This window comes from Aquarana catesbeiana, linkage group LG03 (genome assembly GCF_042186555.1).
Source record: "Aquarana catesbeiana isolate 2022-GZ linkage group LG03, ASM4218655v1, whole genome shotgun sequence".
NCBI lineage: Eukaryota > Metazoa > Chordata > Amphibia > Anura > Ranidae > Aquarana > Aquarana catesbeiana.
The window spans coordinates 120,208,913-120,236,058 of record NC_133326.1 but is presented as its reverse complement, the minus strand read 5'-3'; the positions used below and the strand labels follow the sequence as shown (position 1 = coordinate 120,236,058).

Here is a 27,146-nt window from a genome sequence, read left to right as displayed (position 1 = left end):
ATCTGTGATCCAATACCTAGAAAGTCTCTATAATCCCGAGCCAGCCGCCGAGTCAGTGCTGAGATTCACTAGGACTGGAGCATGATCTGAGATGTCATGCGATAAGTTAGAAACCGTAGCCACTCTGGGTAATAAGGAATTACAGACATAGATCAAGTCTACGCGAGACAACGTTGCATGCGTAGCAGAGTGGCATGTAAATTGTCTACTATACAGATGTTTCCACCTTCATTTGTCATGCTGGCAATATAGCTCCGCCCAGCGAGACGGGGCCGAGTCGGTCATCAGGCCAGGGCTGAATTTGTCAGCACTGGGATTGGGGGTCATACTGACGTCCCCTGCCATAATTATATTGGTAGTAGGATATTTAGCCACAATGGTCTGGAGTTTATGTAAAACCGCTAGGCTTGCCGACAGTGGCACATATAGGCCAATTATGACCATATCTATCTGATCACAGAGCGCATGCATAACCACATATTGACCATCTGGGTCTAGGCGGAGATCCACCAGCATGAAGAGAAGCGTTTTATGAACCAAGATACTAACCCCACAGATGTGCGGGAGGTATCTTCTAAGGAAGGACAAAACTAGAAAGTGTTTAAATTTAGAATTCAACCCCTGCACATTCCAGGAGAGTAATCTCCAAAGGGGCCATAGTAAAAGGGGCATAACAGTGACACATCCTCCCCTGCCCGGATCATCGCCCAGACCCTGCAGTAAGAACAAATACATAGGTACTCTATCCAGCATTCTCAGTACCCTACACATATACATCAAAGATGACATTGAAAAAACACCAAAACAATAAAAAAACATAACTGGTATAACCCAACCCAACCCCCCCCCACCCACGTCGCCCCCCCCGAACCTGGGCATGTCTGACATCCCGAACTGAACATGACTATTAGTCTCTGGGGAGCAGTGTACCAATAGGGCACCTAGAGGGCACAGTAGAAAGAGTCACACACAAACTGGTCAACAACTGTGCTGCCTGTGTATAGGGAGAAACCTAATACAGTAAAACCTTGGATTGCGAGCATAACTAGTTCCGGAAACATGCTTGTAATCCAAAGCACTTGTATATCAAAGAGAATTTCCCCATAAGAAATAATGGAAACTCAGGCCATTTGTTCCACAATCATTTATTCATAGGTCTTTCAGTTTATAGTCCATATAAAAATATTATAGCAATGTGATAGGTTGTATAGCCATAAAATGTCCATTCATAAATGGCAGCCTCCACAAGGGGATTGGACAATAATGATTAAAACAGGCACAGCTAAGTATGCAGGCGACTGGGGTAAAGCTGACCACATAGACCATCTTCTTCACCGCTGGCTCTTACCGCTGTCAGTCTGCAATCATGACCGGCAAGACTACCCTGAAAGCGAGGCTTCAAGCGCTCGTGGAGCGCAGCATGGAATGGATGGTGGTGCGGAGGACGGTCCATGTGGACAGCTTTAACCCGGATGCCTGCATACTTAGATATGCCTGTTTTAATCATCAACCATGTAAATTGATAAATGTTGCACCTTCATTAAATGTAACCATATTGCTACACTTAGAGGCACTTCTCTTCTCTTTTATACTCAGTTGTGACATGAAAATACTTGTATATCAAGACATCACTTTCATATCAAGTCAAAATTTATTTAAAAATTTTGCTTGTCTTGCAAAACGCTCTCAAACCAAGTTACTCTCAAACCAAGGTTTTACTGTATAGGAAAAATGGATCAACCTCCCTGCGGGAGTGTATTCAGGTAATATTGGGGGCACAGTTCTTAGTGAGATTGGAAACCATAAAAGGGAGGTACAGTCACTTATTCAAACCTGGTTACAGAAACAGAACCATTATTTTCACCCCCTCAGCTGCGTGGGGTATGCATAGTCACTGCAACAGCGAGCCCACATCTAGCATGAGAGACGAATGTAGGGGACTCCAGCACAGTGGTGGGGCTAGCTGATGCTTGCAACTGCAATACCAGGGTGAGTCCCAGTAATGGCATCCTGAAGCAGGGGTCAGCAGGTCGGAATGCAGGCAGTTCCAACAGGGAAACAGGAAAGTCCACTGCAAATCTAGCAGAGTCAAGGGACAAGCCATTACAGTGTTTAAGGAACAGTTAAGCAACTCACCCATTGGAGAGGGGAAGAGAGGAATGAGAGGCTGCTTGTTACCTGCGGTGTCAGCGCTGTAGAAGGGATTCCAGCCAGTTAGAAGCATCCTCAGGAGATGTGAAGAAGTGATGGGACTCTTCATCCTGTACTCGCAGATGGGCAGGAAACAACATGCTATACTTCAAGCCTTTCTGTCTTGGGGTGAGCTTCACATGGTCAAAAGACTTGCGCTGCTTCTGTGTTTCCACTGAAAAATCTGGGAAAATCATAAGCCGGGATCCCTCAAAACGCAGGGCTTCAATCTTCCTGTTCTCCTGCAACACCAGATCCCAGATTCAAAAGCCTGAGAATAAATGTGCGCGGAGGGGTTCCCGGGGCTCCACGAGCTACCAGCATTCTCTGGGCATGTTCTACAGCAAAGAATGGGGAGAATGGCACCTGTGGAAGCAGCTTGCAGAGGAGTGGTTCGGTGAAGGCTGCAGGGTTGGGGTCCGTCCGATCTCTCCGGAAGCCCTAAGATGCAGAAATTGTTTCTCTGATTGTGGCTTTCAGAGTCCTCGGCTCGGTATTCTAGCTCCTTCACATTAGTAGTAAGGGTATGGAGTGCTCTCTCAACTGGTCCTCATTGTCCCCCACGCAGTGCTCAATCTCCGTCAGCCGAGAGTGGAATTTATCCATATCCTTGCGGATCAGTCCCATCTCCCGTGGGCCACACTCTCCCGCCACAAGGCTATATAAGGGATGGGGAGGCTTTCTGGTGCGCTGCCATTTGCGCACCAGGCATACCATGTCAGAAGACTGTTTGTTTTGTTTTTTAGCAGAAAATTTTCTATTTTTCATTAGAACAGAAAAAGAAACAATTGAAGACATGAAGCAGTGGTCATAATCACTTCATACAAAGATAGCGATGTAGATGATACATAGTTATCGACTTTTCCTTCAAGTAACTAGTGGGGGGGGGGGAGATAGGGGTGGGAAGGTATATATCAAGCTGTACTACAGTTATTTACATTTTCATCTTATCTCAGAGATCAACTTCACATTTATTCATAAAGGCCCAAAAGCATGTATAGTACCATTAGTATCGAGCTACAGGTAGAGGGCTCATAGTCTTCAATGGTTGCCCGCCTTGGGTCTAGTAGAAGGAAAATGCAGGGGGTGAGGCACTATCTTTAGTGGGGTTTTGTAGAAAACAGGGTAGTTTCAATGTACCAGGATTTCGGTGTGTATGGCCGAGTGCTCCTACAGCTGCCGCTACAGGGCATAAGGTGGTGGTCCCTTGACTCTATTCCCTATTTTAAGGCCACCTGTTGCTCGCGGACCCACGGGTCCCATATCTTAGCAAATTAATTAAAGAGATCCACCGAAAAAAAGGGGGGCTGGAGGTTGCCAATCCCAAATACAATATGTAAAGGAGCAAATGTCCCCCAGCTAAATGATAGGACTTTTCAGGCAACAAGAAAAAGGGGATCTAAGCAAAAATTAAATAAAAGTTAAATTTTATTGGTATATAGGAGAAAATATAAAATTATTCAGGTGCAGACACCACCGAAAATAAAGTAGGTTAAAAACAACAAGTATACAAAAACTGTATCGTTAATGCGTGGTAATTGTAGACATTCAGCCCGACGCATTTCAGGACGCTTGGGGTCCCTTCATCGGGGTGTTCAAGGTGAGGCAGAGTTACTATAACATTTTCGATTAGATGAACTTGATAGTGTGTACATCTCCAAATAACATGACGGCTGCTGCCGTACGGTCATTGGATGACAAAAAGGCCGTGGAATAGAATAAAGATCACTGTTTGGCTATGTGGAACCAAGGAGTCTTTCTTATTGCCTGAAAAGTCCTATCATTTATCTGGGGGACATTTGCTCCTTTACACATATCTTAGCAAATTTTTTAGGGCAGTTGCGGCCCAGGTAGGTCAACTTGTATAGCGGGAGGGCCCTATTAATGAGAGTTCTCCAGAATTGTGTTGTTGGAGGAGTGGATCCCTTCCAGTGCAGCAGAATCAACTTCCTGGCATAAAATGCTGCATAGAATACAAACATTTAATTGGCCTGGGGAGCTTCCAATGTGTCCACTATTCTAAGCAGCAGTGGTATAGGGTCGCATTGAACTTTCAATTTGCCAACTGAATTTATTACGTTAACTACCCACCTCCAGAAAGTCTGTATATGCTGGCAGGACCAAACTACATGGAAGAAAGAGCCCTCCTCCAATGTGCATTTGGTGCAGACCGAGCTGCTGTTAGGGTATATTTTTGCCAAGCGCTGTGGGGAGAAGTAGGCTCTATGTAGGAATTTTAATTGAATGAATCTGTCTCTGGCAGATATCATCAGAGGGAGGTATTGCTGGATGTCCTCTTCCCAGTCATCATCAGCCAATGAGGGTATGCCCCCCTGCCAAACTGAAAACAGCTGCGAGACCTTGGAGGTGTCCAGGCCTGCCAGAACCGAGTACAGAGTAGATAAGGTTTTATTCTCCCCCTCCTCGCTCAACCCCAGTGGTTCCCAACACCGGTGGCGTGGGAAACTGGGATTGATAGGCATGGCGGAGTTGCAGGTACCTGAAGAACATGCGGTTAAGTAGCCCTCTTTGTTGCTTCAAGGCATCAAATGAGAGTAGACCATCAGGGGACATTATGTCCACCAGCGTGGTGACTCAACTGCGGGCCCATAACACTGGATCTGGAACAGTTTGGAAGTGCGACAATCGCGGGTTCCGCCATAACGGAGTGCGGGAGGACCAGCTGCCGGACTTCAGGGCATTGTCCCTGACAATTTCCCAAACTTTTAGGGTACTCTTCATTGAGGGGGTGATATTAGGGTTGGACCTAGGTCCATGGTGTATTAAATTCCTCAGTTCCGAGTATTTACCGAGCAGTGCCGCCTCCAATGTCGAAGCAGGGTTTGCCGGTTTCCCCTGACAGCCACCAACGCAGTGTGACCAGTACCGCAGCCCAGTAATATTTGAGAAAGCAGGGTAGGTCAAGGCCTCCCAGCGAGAGAGGCATCTGAAGGGTGGATTTGGCTATTCTAGGGACACCATACCATTCCAAATAAATGCGATGATCAAGGTGTCTAGTTTTTTAAAAAATGCGTTTGGTATATGTACCGGTGACTGTCTAAAGATATACAAAAATGTAGGCAGTATAGACATTTTGACCAGGTTGACCCTTCCTACTGGGGTGAGGGGCAGGGTTTTCCAGGCAGCGCATCTCTGAGTTAGGAGGGACAGCACCGGGGTTAGATTAAGGGGGATAAACTGTGTCAAGTCCCTATGGTTCTCTACTCCTAAGTACCTAAATTGTGAGATCCCTCTGCAGAGGGGCATCCGCTGGTATTGAGGCCTCTTCTGGATGTAGTGCAAAGATTACCGGTTTACCCCAGTTAATGCAGATGCCAGAGTATTTGCCAAAGGTGTTAATGAGTGACAAGGCAACCCCCAAAGAGTCGGAGGTGTTCCTTAGGTACAGCAGGGTATCGTCCGCGTATAGGGATATTTTTTCTAGTACAGATCCTATCGGGATACCGCTAACTAAAGGAGAGAACTGCAGAAGGATCGCCATTGGTTCTATGGCCAGCGCAAAAAGGGCAGGGGACAGCGGGCAGCCCTGTCTGTGCACCTGTGCAAATAGAAGGGTGGTGATATGGTCAACCCTGTACAAATTCTAGCCTGTGGTGACCTATAAAGGGCCTGTACCCAGGATATGAACTTGGGACCGAAGCCAAATCGATGCAGGACCTCCCATAGGTAATTCCATTCCACCGAATCGAATGCTTTTTTGGCATCTAGGGAGGCCACTGCATCAAATATGGTAAGGTTACCCTGGGCACCCATAACCGTGTAAAGTCTGCGAAGATTTATATCCGTCCCCTTGCCCGGCATGAATCCTGTTTGGTCTTCGTGGATTAGGGTAAGAATGACCTTGTTAAGCCTTCTGGCTAGGATCTTGGTAAGGATTTTGGCATCTGCATTAAGTAGGGAAATGGGGCGGTAGGAGGTGCAGAGTTCGGGGTCCTTGCCCGGTTTAGGGATAACAACTATTATTGCTTCAGCCATAGAAATCGGGAGAGTGGTGTCTTTTAGAGTTCCTACGATCATCTCATGTAATTTGGGTGATAGCTGTTCCTCATATTGCCTATAGAGCTCGGGGGGAAGGCCATCCACACCCAGGGTTTTGCCTGCCTGGAGTTCGCCAACGGCTTGTTGTACCTCTTCCAAGGTGATAATGCTGTCTAGGTGTTTTCGGGCCACCTCACTAAGAGTAGGGAAGGTAAGCTGTCCAAGGAAGGAGTCTAGTTCTTCCCTGGAGTAGTCCGCCTTAGAGGAGTAGAGGGAGCTATAATATGATGCAAAGAATGCATTGATGGCCACCGGATCTGTTACCGGTGTCCCATCCGCAGCTCTAATATGGGCAATAGTAGTAATTGGCTGTTGTTCCTTAGCTAGATATGCCAGCAGATGTCCCGTCTTCTCCCCCAGCTCAAAGATGCGCTGTGTCTGTGTCAGTTGTTGTTTTTTGGCTCCCACCACCCGTAAGAGCATCACCTCACGGTAGGCAGCCTGCATATAAAGTAGGGTGATTGGGTTTTGGGTCAGGACATACTGAGATTCAAGACCCTGGGCCCTAGCCTCAGCTTCTTCAATGGATATTTTGGCATTGTACCTACTGCGGGAAATAGAGGTTTGGTAGCAACCCGGGATATACGCTATAAAGGCGTCCCACCTAATGTGTAGTGCAGAGGAATTTGCATTTGATATCCAAAAATCAGCAATATATTTAGCTATTTCAGCTTCTATGATTTCCTATGAGATCCAATAGCGGGGCAGTCTCCATAGTCTCTCTGAGGGGGGTGTTTGAGTTTGTAGACAAAGGAGCATGGGGGCATGATCTGATATGCCCCTAGGAAGCATAGTTACCTCTTGTATGCGGGGGAGCAATCCCCCACTGGCATACACTAAATCAATTCTGGACATTGTCCAGTAGGAGGCAGATTGACAAGTGTAGACCCTGTCAGTTGAAAACCGCCACCTCCAGACATCAGTCAATCCATAGAGAGATGTCCATTTGTTAAGGGGGGAATCAGAACCTACACCTGGAGACAGCCTGTCCAGGGATGGGTTCGGAGCCATATTAAAATCCCCTGCTATAATAAGGTTGTCGGTAGGGTAGGTAGCCAGGATAGGAGTCAAATATTTCAGGAGAGATATAGTGGTGGTGGTGGGGGGTATGTATAAGCCCAGAATCAGCAGCTTAACAGTATCTACCACAGCATGTAGCAATATATACCTGCCCTCCGGGTCAGTCCTAACATTGAGTAGGGTGTGGGACAGGGTCTTATGAACTAACAGACTAACCCCTCTAGCGTACCCAGAGTATGTGGAATGATAATAATGCCCCACCCACGGCTTTTTAAGGCAAAGAACCCTGCTGCCCACTAGGCGGGTCTTCTGCAAGATACAAATATGGGGGTTGTATGTCTTCAGATATGTCATGACCAGGGACCTCTTGATTTTGTCATTTAATTCCCGGACATTCCAAGAGATAATTCTCAGAGGAGCCATATTTGTAGTACCTGCATATAATCATAGGGGGAACATCGATAGAACTGACCCGGAGTAGGGCGTGCACCACTTAATACATAACCATCCACTTGTAAAATATTGGCCACCCAGTCCTCAGATAAGCCGAGGGCTGGAAAAGGTGACCAATAGAGACCACTGCATACGTCATTGACAAGTTGAAAAAAACAGCAATGAAAAGAAAAGAAATCAACCAGAACTCAAAAGCCCAACCCCCACCCCCCACGCCGCACGTCTGTTGGAAAACTTGGAGTGCTTACACCCAGAACCAAACCCATCAAACTGTAGGAAAGTCTCCTATGGGGGAAAATGGTGAAACAGAAATCCCTCCAATTCCCAGACGAACTACAAGTTCAATCATGTCTGGAGGTCTCCGCCCCCATGCCTATATAGTAGTGCAAAAAATATAACAGTCAACCGGGACTTGTTTATCCAAGTGTAAAAATAAAAGAACACCTAGTGCTAGCTAGGGGCACACACTTAAAATGTTCAACAGTAGGTAACGTTATTAACCATAGAAAAAGAAAACCTTTGTAACTTTGCAAGCTCACAGGGCGTGAATCCCCCCCCCCCACAAACCCCTTCATTTTGGATGATATGAAGAGCCGTCCCCCAGCATCAGTGACGGGAGTTCATGACCTGCCTGGTAATGTCCCCACTGGGCATGATAGTCAAAAAGGCGTGTCAACTGCTGCAGGAGTGTTGTGGGTGCATAAATGATAGGGTCTTACATGCAGTCACAGTGTCCTGAAGCCAGGCCGGTGTCATCCCCCGCCACATAGTTAGTGATCCGTCACCGCCAGAAAGGGAGATGAGTGTTACAGACAAACAGCCATGTGGCTGAGATTCACACACTAGGACGGTTCAGAGTGGAAGGGGGGGAGGAAACAGGGGCCTTGCCTGAGCTGCAATCTGGTAGACAGGGGGTATACATATGGTTACCGGGCCTGGGGAAGGGCATCTAGCCACTGGGAGGCGTCCTCCGGTGAAGTAATGTAGCTGGGCTGGAAACAGCATGCTATACTTTAACCCTCTGGTGCGGTGCTGTGCTTTAACATGGTCGAAGGTTCTCTGGAGCCTCTGTGTGTCAAAGTAGTCCAGGAAGAACATAAGTTTTGTGTTTTCAAAACTTAGTTCTTCAACTTTGCGGGCTTCGCGTAGTGTCAGCTCTCGGTCCCGGAAATTCAGTAGCCTGAAAATGAAGGTGCGTGGGGGGGCCCACAGGTGGGCCCTCTCAACAACAAAGTGCGGGGAAAACCGGGCCCGCGGGAGTAAGGTGTGGAGTAAATTTTCTGTGAAGGTCGTGGGGTCCTCCGGTAGCCCTACGACCCTCAGGTTGTTCATCCGGCTCCTGTTCTCATTTTCCCCCGCTCTCGACTCTAGGGCCTTCATCTTAACCTGCAGGGTATGGATGGATGCTCGATGGTCCCGGATGGAGTCTTCCGAGTCTGCCACTCTGCGCTCAGCTTCCCCCATCCGCTCCTGCATTTTGTCCATATCTCTCTGCAACAGCCCAAAATCCATCTGCAAGGTGTCTATTTTGGCCATCAGGGTCATTTGGCACCCGGAGATCACCTGCATCAGGGCCTGGAATCGATTCTCCTCCACCTTCACTGGGTCCGCCGGGGTGGTTTGGGACGCCTTGTGCGTGCGGCCTATGGTAGTCTGCTTCTGCAGTTGTGGGGATGTCTTGGGATTCGGTCCACCATTTCTTTCCGAGCCAAATTTGCGCCTTATCATGCCCTGTTGTCCCCCGGTGTCTGTAAGGGTGAATATCAGGGCAGATCCCGTATTTTTGGATGTTTTAAGACAAGTTTGAGCGGAGCTCCGCTCAGATACGTCCACTCAGACTGCCAGCTTGACCACGCCCCAGGTCAGAAGACTGTTAGGAGCGTAAATGTGGGTCCATAAAGATTCAAGTCCACAGGAAAACAGCATAAATACCAGGCAGAGTAACGGAGCTCTCACACTATGCCTCTGCACCGGTCGCCATCTTGGACGCGCCCCCCCGTTCTTTGCATTTATTATTATACACCAGGGATATGCAATTAGCAGACCTCCAGCTGTTGCAGAACTACAAGTCCCACGAGAGGCATAGCAAGACTCTGACAGCCACAAGCATGACACCCAGAGGCAGAGGCATGGTGGGACTTGTAGTTTTGCAACAGCTGGAGGTCTGCTAATTGCATATCCCTGGTATACACTGATGTTCTCTTGATTAACCCAATTTCTAACACACTGTAAATTTCATCATAAAGAAGACCAACACTATTAATCACCCTGACAGCTTATATTATTATTCCCCTAACCCCTGTGCGTTTACACAGTTCCAGTTCTCTGACTACATAATGGGGTAATATGTGTAGGAAAACAGTGGTTGCATCACCTAGACAAAGGACACCATGATGTTAAGAGTTATGACTTGTATTTTAAGTTATTGCTAAGTATAATTAACTTGGTGCTAATGGCTTCTTAATATCATACATAATGTATTCGCCACTAAGACGTTTGTCTTACAAGAACCTTGACCCATATTTTCTATGCCCACTAATCAAAAACTACATTTATAAATTAAGCAAATTGATTGACAATAAAGAAACTATATTGGTTATGTTTTCTATTAAGCCTATACTTTTTAAACAGTTTTTTTAAATATGTACCAGTTTATATATATATATATATATATATATATATATATATATATATATATATATATATATACTGTGTGTGTGTATATATATATATATATATATATATATATATATATATACTGTGTGTATATATATATATATATATATATATATATATATATATATATATATATATATATAAATATGTATATATATATATATATATATATATATATATATATATATATATATATATATATATATAAAGGGCCCAAAATACATCCCTGGGAATTACAGACCAGTTAGCCCAACATCAATAGTATGCAAGCTCTTTGAGGGGATGATAAAGGGACTATATACAAGATTTTAGTAACGAGAACGGTATCATTAGCAGTAATCAGCATGGATTCATGAAGAATCGTTCTTGCCAAACCAATCTATTAACCTTCTATGAGGAGGTGAATTGCCATCTAGATAAGGGAAGGCCCGTAGATGTGGCGTATCTGGGTTTTACAAAAGCATTTGACACAGTTCCCATAAACGTTTACTGTACAAAATAAGGTCCGTTGGCATGGACCATAGGTTGAGTAAATGGATTGAAAACTGGTTACAAGGGTGGGTTCAGAGGGTGGTGATAAATGGGGAGTACTCAGAACGGTCAGAGGTTGGTAGTGGGGTCCCCCAGGGTTCTGTGCTGGGACCAATCCTATTTTTTTGTTCATAAACAACCTGGAGGATGGGGTAAATAGTTCAATCTCTGTATTTGTGGATGATACTAAGCTAAGCAGGGCAATAACTTCTCAGCAGGATGTGGAAACCTTGCAAATAGATCTGAACAAATTAATGAGGTGGGCAACTACATGGCAAATGAGGTTTAATGTAGAAAAATGTAAAATAATGCATTTGGGTGGCAAAAATATGAAAGCAATCTTTACACTGGGGAGAGAACCTCTGGGGAAATCTAGCATGGAAAAGGACCTGGGGGTCCTAGTAGATGATAGGCTCAGCAATGGCATGCAATGCCAAGCTCCTGCTAGCAAAGCAAACAGAATATTGACATGCATTAAAAAGGGGATCCACTCCAGAGATAAAATTATAATTCTCCCGCTCTACAAGACTCTGGTCCGGCCGCACCTAGAGTATGCTGTCCAGTTCTGGGCACCAGTCCTCAGGAAGGATGTACTGGAAATGGAGCGAGTACAAAGAAGGGCAACTAAGCTAATAAAGGATCTGGAGGATATTAGTTATGAGGAAAGGTTGCGAGCACTGAACTTATTCTCTCTGGAGATGAGACACTTGAGAGGGGATATGATTTCAATTTATAAATTCCATACTGGTGACCCCACAATAGGGATAAAACTTTTTCGGAGTTTAACAAGACACGTGGCCACTCATTAAAATTAGAAAGAAAAAGAAAAGAGGTTTAACCTTAAACTACGTAGAGGGTTCTTTACTGTAAGAGCGGCAAAGATGTGGAATTCCCTTCCACAGGCGGTGGTCTGAGCAGGGAGTATTGATAGTTTCAAAAAACTATTAGATAAGCACCTGAACAACTGTAACATACAGGGATATACAATGTAATACTGACATATAATCATACACATAGGTTGGACTTGATGGACTTGTGTCTTTTCAACCTCACCTACTATGTAACTACTATGTAACTATATATATAATTTTTTTTTTACATACAGTATATATGTACACACCATGTTTTACAAAAAAAAAAAAAAAATACTACAAGACAAAGGATTCCATGAACAGTATGTCTTTGAGGCACAGTTTGTCTAACTCAGCCTTTAGACTGGGCCACCCATTAAGGCATGAGTCATTGGGCTAAAGCTGTCTGAAAATGTCATCAAAACAAACTGACAGTGTTTAAAGCTCAATTTCAGCCAAAACATTTAATATCATTTTAGTATAGTGAAGGCTTAAAGCCTCTGTCATGGTTTTATAGCCATCTTAGAGAGATTACATATGAAGAAAGACAGACAGGAAGTGGTGTACAATTTTCCCACAGAGCCAAACGCAAGCCGACGGCCTCATGTGTACTGGGCCTTTGGCCAGCTCTTCTGAACTCCTTTCTCTTGGCAGGAGAAAAGCAGAGTTAAAAACACACCTGACGCTGTGTTTTGCAAATGAGTTTTGGCTTGTCAGGTGTCTGGGCGCTTATTCACTTCATTGGCCAGAATATTAATTTAATTTATTCTGCCCATTGAAAGAAAGAACATTCAATTGCTAAATGCTCCTAGCACTTAGGCTGAATGCACACTGGGTGTTTTTTCCACTGGAACGCTCCTCCCCAGAATGTACAAGTGATGTTTTTTTTTTTCTCCCTGTAAACACTCCTGCTTCTATTGCCTGTAAACGCCTATATGTGGGTTGGTTTCAGATTTCAATAAATCGGCTTCCTTTAGAATCCTTAGAACAACTGCAAAGTCCCATGGAAGGAGCTACCACTGTGGAGACATCCCTGAAAGTGACCTCTGTCCATCCCTCTGTGCCGAAAATGAACTATGTCTTACTACCTGGGTGCAAGGAACTCCTACTCTGCCCCCTCCCACTCTCCCCTACGCATTCTGTATGCTGTGTTGCATGTCACTTACTTCTGACCTCTGCACTATATAAACTTCAATGTACGTTACACCGTTTAATTCCAAAAATGTTGGTATTCTGGGTAAAATCTACATAAAAACAGAATGCAATGATTTGCAAATCTCATAAACACATATTTTATTCACAATAGAAAACATATTGAATGTTTTCTATGTGGAAATGTACCATTTTAAGAAAAATAATTTGAAACCATTTTGAATTTGATGGCATCAACACTTCTCTAAATATTTGGTACAGGGCCGTGTTTATCACAGTGTAGCATCCCCTCTTCTTTTACCAACACTCTGTAAATGTCTGGGAACTAAGGAGATTAGTTGCTGGAGTTTTGGGAGAGCGATGCTGTCTCATTCCTGCCTGATATAGGATTCTAAGTGCTCAACAGTCCTGGGGCTTCTTTGTTGCATTTTTCGTTTCAAGATGCGCCAAGTTTTTTTAATTGGTGAAAGTTCTGGACTGTACGTATGACAGTTAAACACCCAGGCTCTTCTACTAAGAAGCCATGCTGTTGTCATAGATGCAGTTTACAGTTTATCAGTTTCTAGCTGAAATATGCACTACATTGTCTGGATGGGAGCATATGCAGCTCTAAAACCTGGATATATCTTCCAGCATTGATGGTGCCTTTCCAGATATCCAAGTCCATTCCATACACACTAATGCATCCCTATACCATCAGAGATGCAGGCTTTTGAACTGGGCGCTGATAACAAGCTGGAAGCTCCCTCCCTTCTTTAGTCTGGAGAGCGCAGCACCTATGGTTGCCAAAAGGAATGTTGCCTTTTGTTTCATCTGACCACAGAACGGTTTTCCACTTTGCAACAGACCAATTTAAATGAGCTTTGGCCCAGAGAAGATGGCAGCGTTTTTGGATCATGTTCAGATATGGCTTCTTTTTTGCATGATAGAGCTTAACCTTCCATTTTTGGATGACATGGTGAACTGTGTTCACAGACAGTGATTTCTGGAAATATTCCTGAGCCCATGAAGTCCAGCACAGAATCATGCCTGTTTTTAATGCAGTGCTGTCTGAAGGCCTGAAGATCACAGGCATCCAATATTTCATTTCAGCCTTGTCCCTTGCACACAGAGATTTCCCCAAATTCTCAGAATATTTTGATATTATGTACTTAAGATGATGATATTTTTAAAGTCATTGCAATTTTACATTGAGGAATATTACTCTGCAATTGTTTGACCATTTTTAGACTCATCTTTTCACAGATTGGTGAACCTCTATATTTACCTCTGAGACATTCTGACGCTTTTTTTATACCCAATCCTGTTAACCTATTATTAATGTTCTTCCAGCTCTTCCTTGTTAGTACCACTTACTTTTTTAGCTTTATGTCGCCCTGCCCTAACGTTTGCTGCTATCAATTTCAAAATCACGTTATTTTTTTTCTTCAAATGGTACATTTTCTAAGTGTAAACTTTTGATATATTTTCTATTTTCTATTCTGAATAAAATATGGGTTCATGAGATCTGCAAATCATTGAGTTCTGTTTCTATGTAGACTTTAAATGGGGTCCCAACTTTGGAATTGGGGTTGAACTTTGTTTTAAAATGAAGATCTACTGAAATGAGTAAGTACAAATGCATTAAAATGTGATCTTCTCTCCTTTAGGTGGTGTTGGTGCCCGATCCCCACAGATATCTCCTGTATATGTATTTTACTGAATGATACTGACAGCACAACTTTAATAAAGAAGGTCAGAAAAGGCCCTGTTACATCATGGTAGCAGTCTGAAGGCCTGAAGATCACAGGCATCCAATATTTCATTTCAGCCTTGTCCCTTGCACACAGAGATTTCCCCAAATTCTCAGAATATTTTGATATTATGTACTTAAGATGATGATATTTTTAAAGTCATTGCAATTTTACATTGAGGAATATTACTCTGCAATTGTTTGACCATTTTTAGACTCATCTTTTCACAGATTGGTGAACCTCTATATTTACCTCTGAGACATTCTGACCCTTTTTTTATACCCAATCCTGTTAACCTATTATTAATGTTCTTCCAGCTCTTCCTTGTTAGTACCACTTACTTTTTTAGCTTTATGTCGCCCTGCCCTAACGTTTGCTGCTATCAATTTCAAAATCACGTTATTTTTTTTCTTCAAATGGTACATTTTCTAAGTGTAAACTTTTGATATATTTTCTATTTTCTATTCTGAATAAAATATGGGTTCATGAGATCTGCAAATCATTGAGTTCTGTTTCTATGTAGACTTTACATGGGGTCCCAACTTTGGAATTGGGGTTGAACTTTGTTTTAAAATGAAGATCTACTGAAATGAGTAAGTACAAATGCATTAAAATGTGATCTTCTCTCCTTTAGGTGGTGTTGGTGCCCGATCCCCACAGATATCTCCTGTATATGTATTTTACTGAATGATACTGACAGCACAACTTTAATAAAGAAGGTCAGAAAAGGCCCTGTTACATCATGGTAGCAGATGTTCACCTGGTTTAAACCTAGTAAACTATGACATACTGAAGAGTAGATGTGGTTATAAGTAGGGCCTACTTTAACTCCATTTACATTTGGAAAAGACCCTTTGGAATCAGTTCCCACTTGGCCTATAGCAAAATGACGGCCAGGCAGGTATTTCATGCTCTGCGTGATCTGTCACCAGCTGTGTAGACCGGACACAGCTGATGACTGATCGGCGTACTGGCCCGCTGCCAGTACAATGTGATCACTGTGACCAATCACAGCAGATCACATGACAATTGTAAACAATGGATTACTTCCTTTCATGCCATCCATTGTGTTCGATTGTGTTGCTAGCTGTGATTGGTCACAGTGATCACAAGATACATACAGAGGGCCCATCTGTACCATGTGATAAGCTGTGGCTAATCACAACAAAACACACCTAATGAATAATGAATGAGTTTTATTCAGTAAAAATGATTGCTTATACCAGTGAAATTCACAATCATAATGTGTAAAAAAAAAAAAAAAAAAAGAAAATCTTGATCACTTTCCCATAGTAGTACAGTGTTACTATGGTAACACTGTATTTCTCTGGTCACAATGTGTAAAAAAAAAAGTAATTTTTTATTTCTTTTTTTTACATACTGTCACTAGTCAGTGTCCCTAATCACCACCACAAATTTTATATGATAACGCTGATTTTTTTTACAGTTCTTAATTTTTCAAAAAATTGTCACATAAAATTACAACTTCAAAAAACTTGCCATGCCTCTTACTAAATACCTTGCACTGTCTACTTTTCAAAAAGGGGTCATTTGGGGGATATTTGTACTGTCCTGGCAGTTTTAAGCCTCAAGAAATGAGTGAGGCCGTCAATACATCAGGATTGATCAATTTTCAGATATATACCAAAGTTTATAGGGTCTATAACTTCCTACAAACTAAAAGCAAAAATGGTGATTTTCTTATTTTCCTTGCATGCGATGACTGTATATTTAAAAAGGAAAATTTCACTACTTTTGCAAAACTCCAGGGCAAATTCCTCTGCAAAGTGAAACTTCCTTTGCAAAGTTACAGCCTATTTGCTTTTTAGTAAATCAACCTATGTTATCCTTTAAATATATTGTCGCTTTTCTGAAATGCTGCTGGAGTTCAGCGCAATGTTTTTCATTAATGGCAGTTATAACTACATTTATTTAATAGGTAGGTATGGTGCACTGCTATAAGACAGTATGCATGTGGAGCACATCCCCAGTTTAACATAACCATGCAAAGTCCTGTGTTTTATTCCACCCGTATGTCTTAGTATCCATCTTTAATTTTTTTTTTTTTTGTTAAACAATACCTTGAAGACATACTGAGCAGTAAATGTCTGAACAAGTATTACAATCTTACCTCCCGTAGAGGCTCACTCAACTCCCCAAGGATACTCTCCTCATCAAACATCTTTCCTTGATAGCGATGCTCATAATAATCATGGATCCTCTGACGCATATCAGCTGGTAACTTATGAAATGACATGTACTGTTCCACCTGTTTGTACTGAACACAGAAGGAAAACGAAAAGTATATGAGATTTAGGATTCAAGAGTCCCCTCTGACACCATAACTCTGAATTTGTCAATGAGTTTTCAAAGCATGTAAAGACTCAATCACAGCATGCAACCTAGATTCCAATTAGTCGCTCATATTTATTTTAGGTAGCTGCTGATGAAAGCTAGAACAGAATGCCAGGTTTATAAATGTGTTAAAGTGAAGCTTTGATATTCGTAGACAGTTTCAATGATTTAATCCATTCAGTGCCATTAAAAGGGGAAGGTTTATTGGCTTTATTAACCAGCACTAAGCTATAATGTGCAGCTATTGGCAACAATGATACACAGCAACCATTTATTTAAAGATGAGCAACCTAGTGCTATAATAATGATGTATAATTTCTGATTGGTTGATAACCAGTCAAAATTCCATCTTAAACATGTTGTGGGGTTTCCTCTGATTGTATTCTACATAGTTACATACTAGTTGATAAGGTGAAATAAAGACATCAGTCCATCCAGTTCTACCTGTGTGGGTGTGTGTTTGTCAATACCATTTCCCATATATTACCCATATGCCTGTATATTGCGCTCCCTGAGATGTCCATCTAAGATTTTTTTTTTAAATTACTGACACTCCCCACTGACACCACCAACTGTGGAAAGGAGTTCCACATCCTTACTGTTCTAACAGTAAAGAGTCCCATTCACAGTTTTAGGTCAAACTGCTTCTCGTCCAACTTCATTGAGTGGCCACAAGTTTTCAGTGACCTGAGACTGAATAGTTTTCTACCCTACGCTAGTATTACAGTTTAGATATTTGTAAATTAAAAACATATCTCCTCTCTTCTCCCGTGGGAATAAGTTTAATGTTTGTAGTCGTTCCTGATAACTGAGGTTCTTTAGTCCCATTATCGGCTTAGTTGCTCTTCTCTGGACTCTCTCAAATTCCAGCACACCCTTCCAAAGGACTGTATACCAGAACTGGACAGCATACACAAGATGTGGCTGAACCAGAGTTTTGTGAAGTGGTAGAATTATAATCTTCAGACAGTGTTGATGCGGGAATCTCTCCTGCCGGGCCATTGTCTTCTCCCGGCGGTGGGGCGGGGGAAGCCGTCCCTGCTGGAAAAGACAGTGATTATCTCTAGTGTCTATAGCAGCTGCTAGCGAAAGTCGAAAGAAAATCTGGCAGGCTGGTTGTACCTAAGTTGATCAATCGATCAACTTGGTACATTCAGCCTGCTCATTAACTGTTTGAATCTCAGCCGGTTCCTGCTGAACCAGCCGCGATTCGAACTGTATATGGTCGGCTTAAGCCTATAGTCTACTAGGAACCCAGATTCTTTTCCATCCTAGATTCCTCTAGAGATTCTCCCCCTAGTGTGTAACTTGAATTCCTATTGATTTTTTGGATTCCTACATGATATAAAAACAGGCAGATAAGGAATCTTTTACCCATTACCCATACTCAACAGACCTGGAATTTAAAGTACATACAGTTGTGCTCATAAGTTTACATACCCTGGCAGAATTTATGATTTCTTGGCCACTTTTCAGAGAATATAAATGATAACACAAAACCTTTTCTTACACTCATGGTTAGTGTTTGGCTGAAGCCATTTATTATCAATCAACTGTGTTTACTCTTTTTAAATCGTAATGGCAACAGAAACTACCTAAATGACCCTGATAAAGTTTACATACCCCAGTTCTTAATACCGTGTATTGCCCCCTTTAACATCGAAAGCTTGAAGTCTTTTGTGGTATTTGTGGATGAGGCTCTTTATCTTCTCAGATGGTAAAGCTGCCCATTCCTCTTGGCAAAAAGCCTCCATTTTCTGTAAATTCGTGGGCTGTCTTGTATGAACTGCACTTTTGAGATCTCCCCAGAGTGGCTCAATGATATTGAGGTCAGGAGACTGAGATGGCCACTCCAGAACCTTCAATTTATTCTGCTGTAGCCAATGACAGGTCGACTTGGCCTTGTGTTAAGAATCATTGTCATGTTGGAATGTCCAAGTATGTCCCATGCGCAGCTTCCTGGCTGATGAATGCAAATGTTCCTCAAGTATTTTTTGATAACATAGTGCATTCATCTTGCCATAAATTTTGACCAAATTTCCTGTCCCTTTGTAGCGCACATATACCTAAAACATCAGTGATCCACCTCCGTGTTTCACAGTAGGAATGATGTACCTTTCATCATAGGCCTTGTTGACTCCTCTCCAAATGTAGCGTTTATGGTTTTTTGCCATTAAGCTAAATTTTGGTCTCATCACTCTAAATGACTTTGTGCCGGAAGGTTTGAGGCTTGTCTATGTGCTGTTTGGCGTATTGTAAGCGGGATACTTTGTGGCATTTGCATAGTAATGGCTTTCTTCTGGCGACTCGACCATGCAGCCCATCTTTCTTCAAGTGCCTCCTTATTGTGCATCTTGAAACAGCCACACCACATGTTTTCAAAGAGTACTGTATTTCATCTGAAGTTATTTGTGGGTTTTTCTTTGCATCCCGGACAATTTTCCTGACAGTTGTGGCTTAAATCTTAGTTGGTCTACCTGATCATGGTTTGGTTTCAACAGAACCCCTCATTTCCCACTTCTTGATTAGAGTTTGAACACTGCTGATTGGCATTCTCAATTCCTTGTGTATCGGTGCCCCCGTGGGGTCACTGCATGTTTCAGCTCCACATATCACCCTTCTTGGTCAGACATCCATTTCAGGCACACTTTCTCCAGACAATGAACAGTCTTTTTACTTGTTTTTGTTGTTTTTAATAGTGGATTAAATCTTTCTTAGTTGAAATAAAGGTAGTTGAATCTCAATTGACAGTCTCTCCCTACTTCACATCTCCTCCAGCACACTACTTGACATCACTTGCTTTCCTCTGCTGTCCAATTCTAGATTCCTGTCACCCTTAGCACATGGCTAGGCCTCACTCTGAATAACTCCTAACATTTTCCTAGTAGCCATTTGCAGGCAGGGGTCTGCAGTCCCTCTGTCGTAGCAACCATTTTAGATGAAAAGGATAGTTGTGCTGATACTTGGTGGACTACTGATCCCAGAAAGTCCGGTGCAAATCTTGCCAACCCTCCTGGCTGCAGCGACTTGACTTCAACAACACCACAGTCTCTCCCTCTGGGTCCACATCCAATCCTGGCATGTCTCTCCCAGCGCTTCTCGCTGTGCTTCTCACTCACCAATCCCAGCATGGATCCCTCCTGAATGACTTGCCCGGCAGTGCTCCCAACTGTCCTCCTTCTGCTTCAGAACACCTCTCAATGACCATGTAGAGAGGCTCCCTCCCACCTCCAGAGCTCCAGGCCAGAGTTCACCCCCCAGTAGAAAGAGGGTTCCCTCAAAGGTCACGACAGTCTAACATGCAATCTCAGTTCTTTCACCCAACAACTCCTCCCCCAGCAGGCTGACCATGGGCATATATAAGGCCTGCCCCCTGCCAATCCTAGTTGGGGATTGGTCAGGGCTCCCAAATATACCCCATGTCACTCCATGTCACCAGGGTATGTAAACTTTTGATCAGGGTCATTTGGGTAGTTTCTGTTGTCATTATGATTTAAAAAGAGTAAACACAGTTGATTGGTAATAAATGGCTTCAGCCAAACACTAACTATGAGTGAAAGATGTTTTTGTGTTATCATTTATAGTCTCTGAAAAATGGCCAAGAAATCATAAATTCTGCCAGGGTATGTAAACTTATGAGCACAACTGTACATAGGGCAGGTACGTATAACATGTTTGTTATTCCATAACAATAACAAACATGTTATACTTACCTGCCCTATGTAATGGTTTTGCACAGAGCAACCCAGATCCTCCTCTTCTCAGGTCTCTCTTCTGTGCTCCTGACCCCTCACTCCTGTCGTGTGCCCCCACAACAAGCAGCTTGCTATGGGGGCACCGAGCCAACTCACGGCTTCCTGTGTCCATTCAGACATGGAGCCCCAGTTTGAGCCTGCCCCCTCTCTCTCCTGATTAGCTAACTGACTTTGATTGACAGCAGCAGGAGCCACCAGTGCCGCTGCTGTGTCTCAGCCAATCAGGAGGAGGGTCCCGGATGGCGGAGTCACTAGTGAACATCGCTAGACAGAGATGGGGCTCAGAAAGAGTATTAGGGGGGCTAAGGGGGGATGCTGCATATAAAAGGCTTTTTATCTTAATGCATAGAATGCATTAAGATAAAAAACCTTCTGACTTTACAACCCCTTTAATGAATATATTCATTTGCTAAGTCACAACTGTCTATTTTACTGCAAGAAAAATGTGGAATTTCCATTTATTCTTATGTGAGCTGTTCACATCTACCGTATGTGCTGAAGCTTAGTATGCTTTTAATATATAAGAGATGCTTTGATTTTGAACAGTGGCTCATAAGTATTAAGCTCTGATGTACTCAGTCCATATATTCATTTGTGATCTGTTATGTCTAAGGGTACTGCGAGTTCCAAAAATCCCTATATTTGAAATGACACACAACACTTTTGCTTTAGGTTTTTTCTCAGCTGATTATATTCCAATTATATGTGCTTTGTTATATTATTTTGCACTTATTCCTACCAATAATTTGTGATTAGTTCTCATTTCATTTGTCTTCTTCAATTTGATAACTAGCCATACATCTCTGTAATACAGTGGTTCTCAACTCCGGTCCTCAGGGCCCACCAACAGGCCAGGTTTGCAAGATAACTGAAATACATCACAGGTGACATCATTTGCTGCTCAGTGATTGCAGTATTCTAGTCTGCATCTCCCCAAGGTAATACTTAAAATCTGTTCTGTTGGTGGGTCCTGAGGACTGGAGTTGAGAACCACTGCTGTAATACATTCCTTCTGTGTATGCTATATTGCAGAGACGTTGTCTTATCCATTCCTTTGACAGAATATGTATAGCATAGGTGCATGTCTTTGTCAGCATTGATGTTGTCACTTTATGGCCCTTTCAATACTAGTAAAAACTATTTCAGATTAAAAAATATATAGGATATGCAGCATTTTTGTGTTGTATATTTATACCGTATATATATATATATATATATATATATATATATATATAAGTGTAAAAGGGCCTTTGAGGCCATAAGATACTTTCCCCCACCTCAGAGGGGGTTTCCCATTGCTCTAACCCTACAATAGCTTTCCTATCTTTGGAGAATGCAGCCTTAGATGGGTCACACAATAGGGACGTCTGTCATAACCACAGCACAGACGGGGGATACTACTGAAGACCAGATATCTGACCAACCTTATGGCAGGCTACCCACAATTCAGAACTTTGTTCAGCTGGATAGACCATTTAAGTGTACTGCTACAAGCATAAAACATTACACATCCTATCTCCTTTATTTAACCTAAAAAAATGAGATAAAATGTAAATGAGCCATTTTAAAAATGTTGCGTTACACTGGATAATAAAAACCAACCCGTCTCGTCTTACAGAGTTCCTGTCTACCGACATGCCCATGACTCATCCAATAGTCAAGAAAAACATATGAGAAATACTAGATATACTGCAGATACAGACAGTGGTATTTTACGTAATACTGCCTGGGAGATGTTTAAGGCTACATTAGAATTAGCAATTAGCAATTAATTAGCAATTAATAATAATCCACAGAATACCAATTCATTCCGATTAACGGATTTTCATTTTAATATGTTATTTTTACAACAAAATGTCTCTTGTTCCTTCAAATGTCCAAAAAGCAATTCAATAATAAATTACATCTAGTTGGATGGATGTTAATTTAATTGCTTATTGTAATGCCTGCAAAACTTTGCAATAGTCACAAAAATCTTCATCCCAATTACCATAATAATCCAAGACTATATACTTTGACATCTGGCAATCAGAAGTAGTAACAATGGCATCACTGTCAGCCCAGCGCTGGAAGTGGCAAGAAGAGGAGGAGAGAATCGGGAGGCGGTGCGGGCTCTCTTTCCCTCTCCTCCTCATAAGCTCGCACATAATGAAGGGGGTACAATTTTGCATTTTTGCTCTGGGCACTGAATAATCTTGTCGTGCCACTGCTGAAGACCCTAGTGATGCTAGGCGGAAGTGCAAACCATTTGATTTACTTGTTTCAGGTCAGTGTTTCATAGCCAGAGTAGCCAGGCCCCTACCATATTTGGAACGCAGTCAGCAATGGAAACTACTGGGTTTCTCTCAACACCTATTTAACCACTTGCTGACGACGCTATAGCCAAATTGCGGCTACAGGCGGGCTGGCTAGTTCTGAGGCGCCGTCATTTGACAGTGTCCCTTGATCGCGCCTGCTGTGGGGTGTGGGTGGTGCATTCTGTGATAGCAGTGTCCTCCAGACACTGCTGATCACAGATTGAGGTAAAGAGTGTCTCTTTACGATGTTATCTGCTGTGTCCAATCACAGCTGATCACGGATGTAAACAGAAGCTGGTTATCGGCACTCCTTTCCTCATGCTGATGGCACGAAGAGAGGAGAAGAGAGCCGATAACCGGTTCTCTAAAAGGGACATTTACACTGATAACTGGGACACTGATAATTAGTGCCCTGATTATCAGTGCAGTTCCAACAGTGCACACCAGTGCTGTCAATCTGTGCTCAACAGCGCCTCCTCATCAGCGTCACTTATCAGTGCAGACTATCAGTGCTCATGGATGCCCATTAGTGCTGCCTCATCAGTGCGGCCTCATTAGCACACATCAGCGAAGGAGAAAAATAAACTGTTTGCAAAGTTTTATAACAAACTATAAAAAAGTTATTTTTTTCATAGTTTTCAGTCTTTATTCATTTATTTAGCAAAAAAATAAAAAACCCAGTGGTGATTAAATACCCCCAAAAGAAAGCTCTATTTTTGTGAAAAAAATTATAAAAATTGAATTTGATGAACAGTGTTGCATGACCGCGCAACTGTCATTCAAATTGCGACAGCGCTGAAAATTGGCCTGGGCAGGAAGGGGGTAAAAGTGCTCACTAGGCAAGTGGTTAATTAATGGTGCCCCCAGAGGACATGGTCAATCTAGGGATTACTGTTTGTAGCAGTCACTGGAGAGAGCATGCTGGTAAAGCCTGCTGAGCAGATGTGTCTACTTCTGTTGGCTCCGCTGCTATTTTCAAAAAGGACAAGATCCTCTTTGTAGACTGGCCAACTTAGGAGGCAGAATGGTGGCCAACTTGTTAAAAGTATGAAGGTAATTCAAGTCAATCAAACATGTTGTGTGTGAGTTATTGGATGAGTTTATGTAGAAACTGCCGGTACCACTAACTTTTTGTATAACAATGTTGGTGTGTGGTACATGTGTTTATTTTCTTAGCCTAGGTAGTGCTTTGCTCCTGTGATGGTGAGCCCATACAGACGCTGGACCAAGGCAAAGACTCACTAGCTATAAATATCTATATTAGAAGTACAGTACTATAGCTTTAAGAATAAAAAATAAATGATAAAAGATCAACTACCTTAAGCAGTATCTCACGTCTAAGCAATAATGCCTTTCCATGCCTGGAGCTGTAATTCAGCAACATTGAGTGAATGTGAAATCCCTAAGACTCCTGCTTTGCAGAGGCTGCATGGCAGAACAGTACAGGATCTGGAAATTAGTTCTTTCAAGCAGCAGACGAGTGAACACGATGCCATATGTAAGTACAGTTAACACTTTATAAAACTGTTGTACTCACAATACATATCTAGCACAGTGCAGACTTATGCTATAAACTTGTCCTAGTCAGTCATTATTAATTTACGTGCATTCAATGTTTTTCCGTAACAATTTTTAATTTCATTAACAGCAAATCATGAAAAAAAAAATACTATTACATATATAACTCCTTAGACTTATGCACCACTTAACAAACCCCACCTACCTTTTCTTGATACTGCCGTCGTGATGAATCTAAAGACTGGATAAGCGCAGTGGCGTGGCCAATGAACATGGCATAGCAAGTGGCACCAACAATCATGCTTAGCATAGTAAGCCAGACATCCGACATACCCACTGGTGCCTGCTGACCATATCCAATGCACAACATGTGACTCATGGCTTTGAAAATGGCATAGGAGTACTGCTTTCCCCATGAGGCATTCTGAAACATAAAAAATATATTTTTTCCCGTTATAATCACAGGTTTTAAAGAGAACCAGTTTTTTTTTTTTTCAAATCCTGTGCAACATCAGCTAGCTCAGTAAGGAAAATGTTAATTATTGCTGTGATTTTGTTATAGACAATGTCGAACATGATCAAAGTTATAAATCTGTTCCTTGAACAGCTAAAATAGTCGTACTCCAAAACGTTTCAGTGTCCATTAGCAGTATTGCTGGAATATACCCAAATTAGATTTCACTTGTGTCTAACTATGACATCTACCTACAGGAGTCCATTTCCCTGCTAATCTGAAGAGATTATGCTATCATAGTCAGCAGGGCTTAACAGTAGCATTCATTTGAGTTTAGGATTTTGTTTTCTGGTGCAAATTGCATGAGCTGTAAACTAGTACGTATAAGGATTTAGATTTTTATACAAATTACATAAAGCCTAAAAGGAAAAGCAAGACCGTGGATTTAGATTCTTTATACAAACCACACATAACCTAGACATGGATATATTTTACAACCAGACAGCTTAACTCCACTCCACCAAAATAAATGATAAGACAATAGTTTTTAACATTACTTAGTAATTCTAAGAAAAAGAATGAAAACACTTTAGGTTTTATAGGCTGACATAATATGGGAAAGGACAGAAACTTGTGTAAATACACGGATGGCACAGTGGTGTAGTGGGTAGCACTCTCACTTAGCAGTAAGAAGGGTCGCTGGTTCAAATCCCCACCACGACACTACCTGCCTGGAGTTTGCATGTTCTCCCTGTGCCTGCGTGGGTTTCCTCCAGGTACTCTGGTTTCCTCCCACACTCCAAAGACATGCTGGTAGGTTAATTGGATCCTGTCTAAATTGTCCCTAGTATATGAATGTGAGTTAGGGACCTTAGATTGTAAGCTCCTTGAGGGTAGGGACTGATGTGAATGTACAATGTATATGTAAAGCGCTATGTAAATTGACGGCGCTATATAAGTACCTAAAATAAATAAAAATAATAATATTGTCAAAAGTATTGGGACACCTGCCTTTATACACACACACACTTTAATGGCATCCCAGTCTTAGTCCGTAGGGTTCAATACTGAGTTGGCCAACCTTTGCAGCTGTAACAGCTTCAACTCTTCTGGGAAGGCTGTCCACAGGGTTTAGGAGTGTGTCTATGGAAATGTTTGACCATTCTTCCAGAAGCCATTTGTGAGTTCAGGCACTGATGTTGGACGAGAAGGCCTGGCTTGCAGTCTCCACTCGAATTCATCCCAAAGGTGTTCTATCGGGTTGAGATCAGGACTCTGTGCAGGCCAGTCAAGTTCCACCACCCCAAACTCGCTCACCATGTCCTTATGGACCTTGCTGGTGCACAGTCAAGTTGGAACAGGAAGGGGCCATCTACAAACTGTTCCCACAAAGTTGGGAGCATGAAATTGTCCAAAATGTCCTGGTATGCTGATGCCTTAAGAGTTCCCTTCACTGGAAAAGAGGGGCCAAGCCCAACCCCTGAAAAACAACCCCACACCATAACCCCCCCCCCCTCCACCAAATGATTTGTACCAGTGCACAAAGCAAGGTCCATAAAGACATGGATGAGCAAATTTGGGGTGAAGAAATGATAGAACACCTTTGGGATGAATTAGAGTGGAGACTGCGAGACAGGCCTTCTCGTCCAACATCAGTGCCTGACCTCACGAATGCACTTCTGGAAGTATGCCTAAACATTCCCATAGACACACTCCTAAACCTTGTGGACAGCCTTCCCAGAAGAGTTGAAGCTGTTATAGCGGCAAAGGGTGGACCAACTCAATATTGAGCCCTACGGACTAAGACTGGGATGCCATTAAAGTTCATGTGTGTGTAAGAACCCTTTCACACTGGGGCTGCCGCTGTGTTAGCACTAAAGCGCCACTCGTTTTAGTGGCACTTTACCTATTTAAGCGGGGTGCTTTTAATCCCCAAAAAGGGGCTAAAAACACCAGTTTTGCAGCTCTTTGAAAGCACGTTGAAAGCGCTGCCCAATGGGCAGGGGCGTTTTGGTAGCGCTCCCAACCCGTCTTTAAGATGCTGCTTGCAGGACTTTTCCCTCCCGCAAGCGCACTGCCCCAGTGTGAAAAGGCCCACTGGA

General features: G+C 42.7%; 1 protein-coding gene across 1 annotated transcript in view; it reads right to left on the bottom strand.

Moving 5' to 3' along the window:
• The window catches only part of HCN4 (hyperpolarization activated cyclic nucleotide gated potassium channel 4), a 245,417-nt gene that overhangs the window by 50,229 nt on the left and 168,042 nt on the right, over positions 1–27,146 (bottom strand). The window contains exons 4-5 of the mRNA XM_073619083.1: positions 24,796–25,014; positions 16,797–16,943 (exon numbers count right to left, since the gene is read on the bottom strand). Of these exons, the coding sequence (XP_073475184.1) occupies positions 16,797–16,943; positions 24,796–25,014 (366 nt within the window). The remainder of the gene's footprint in view (positions 1–16,796; positions 16,944–24,795; positions 25,015–27,146) is intronic.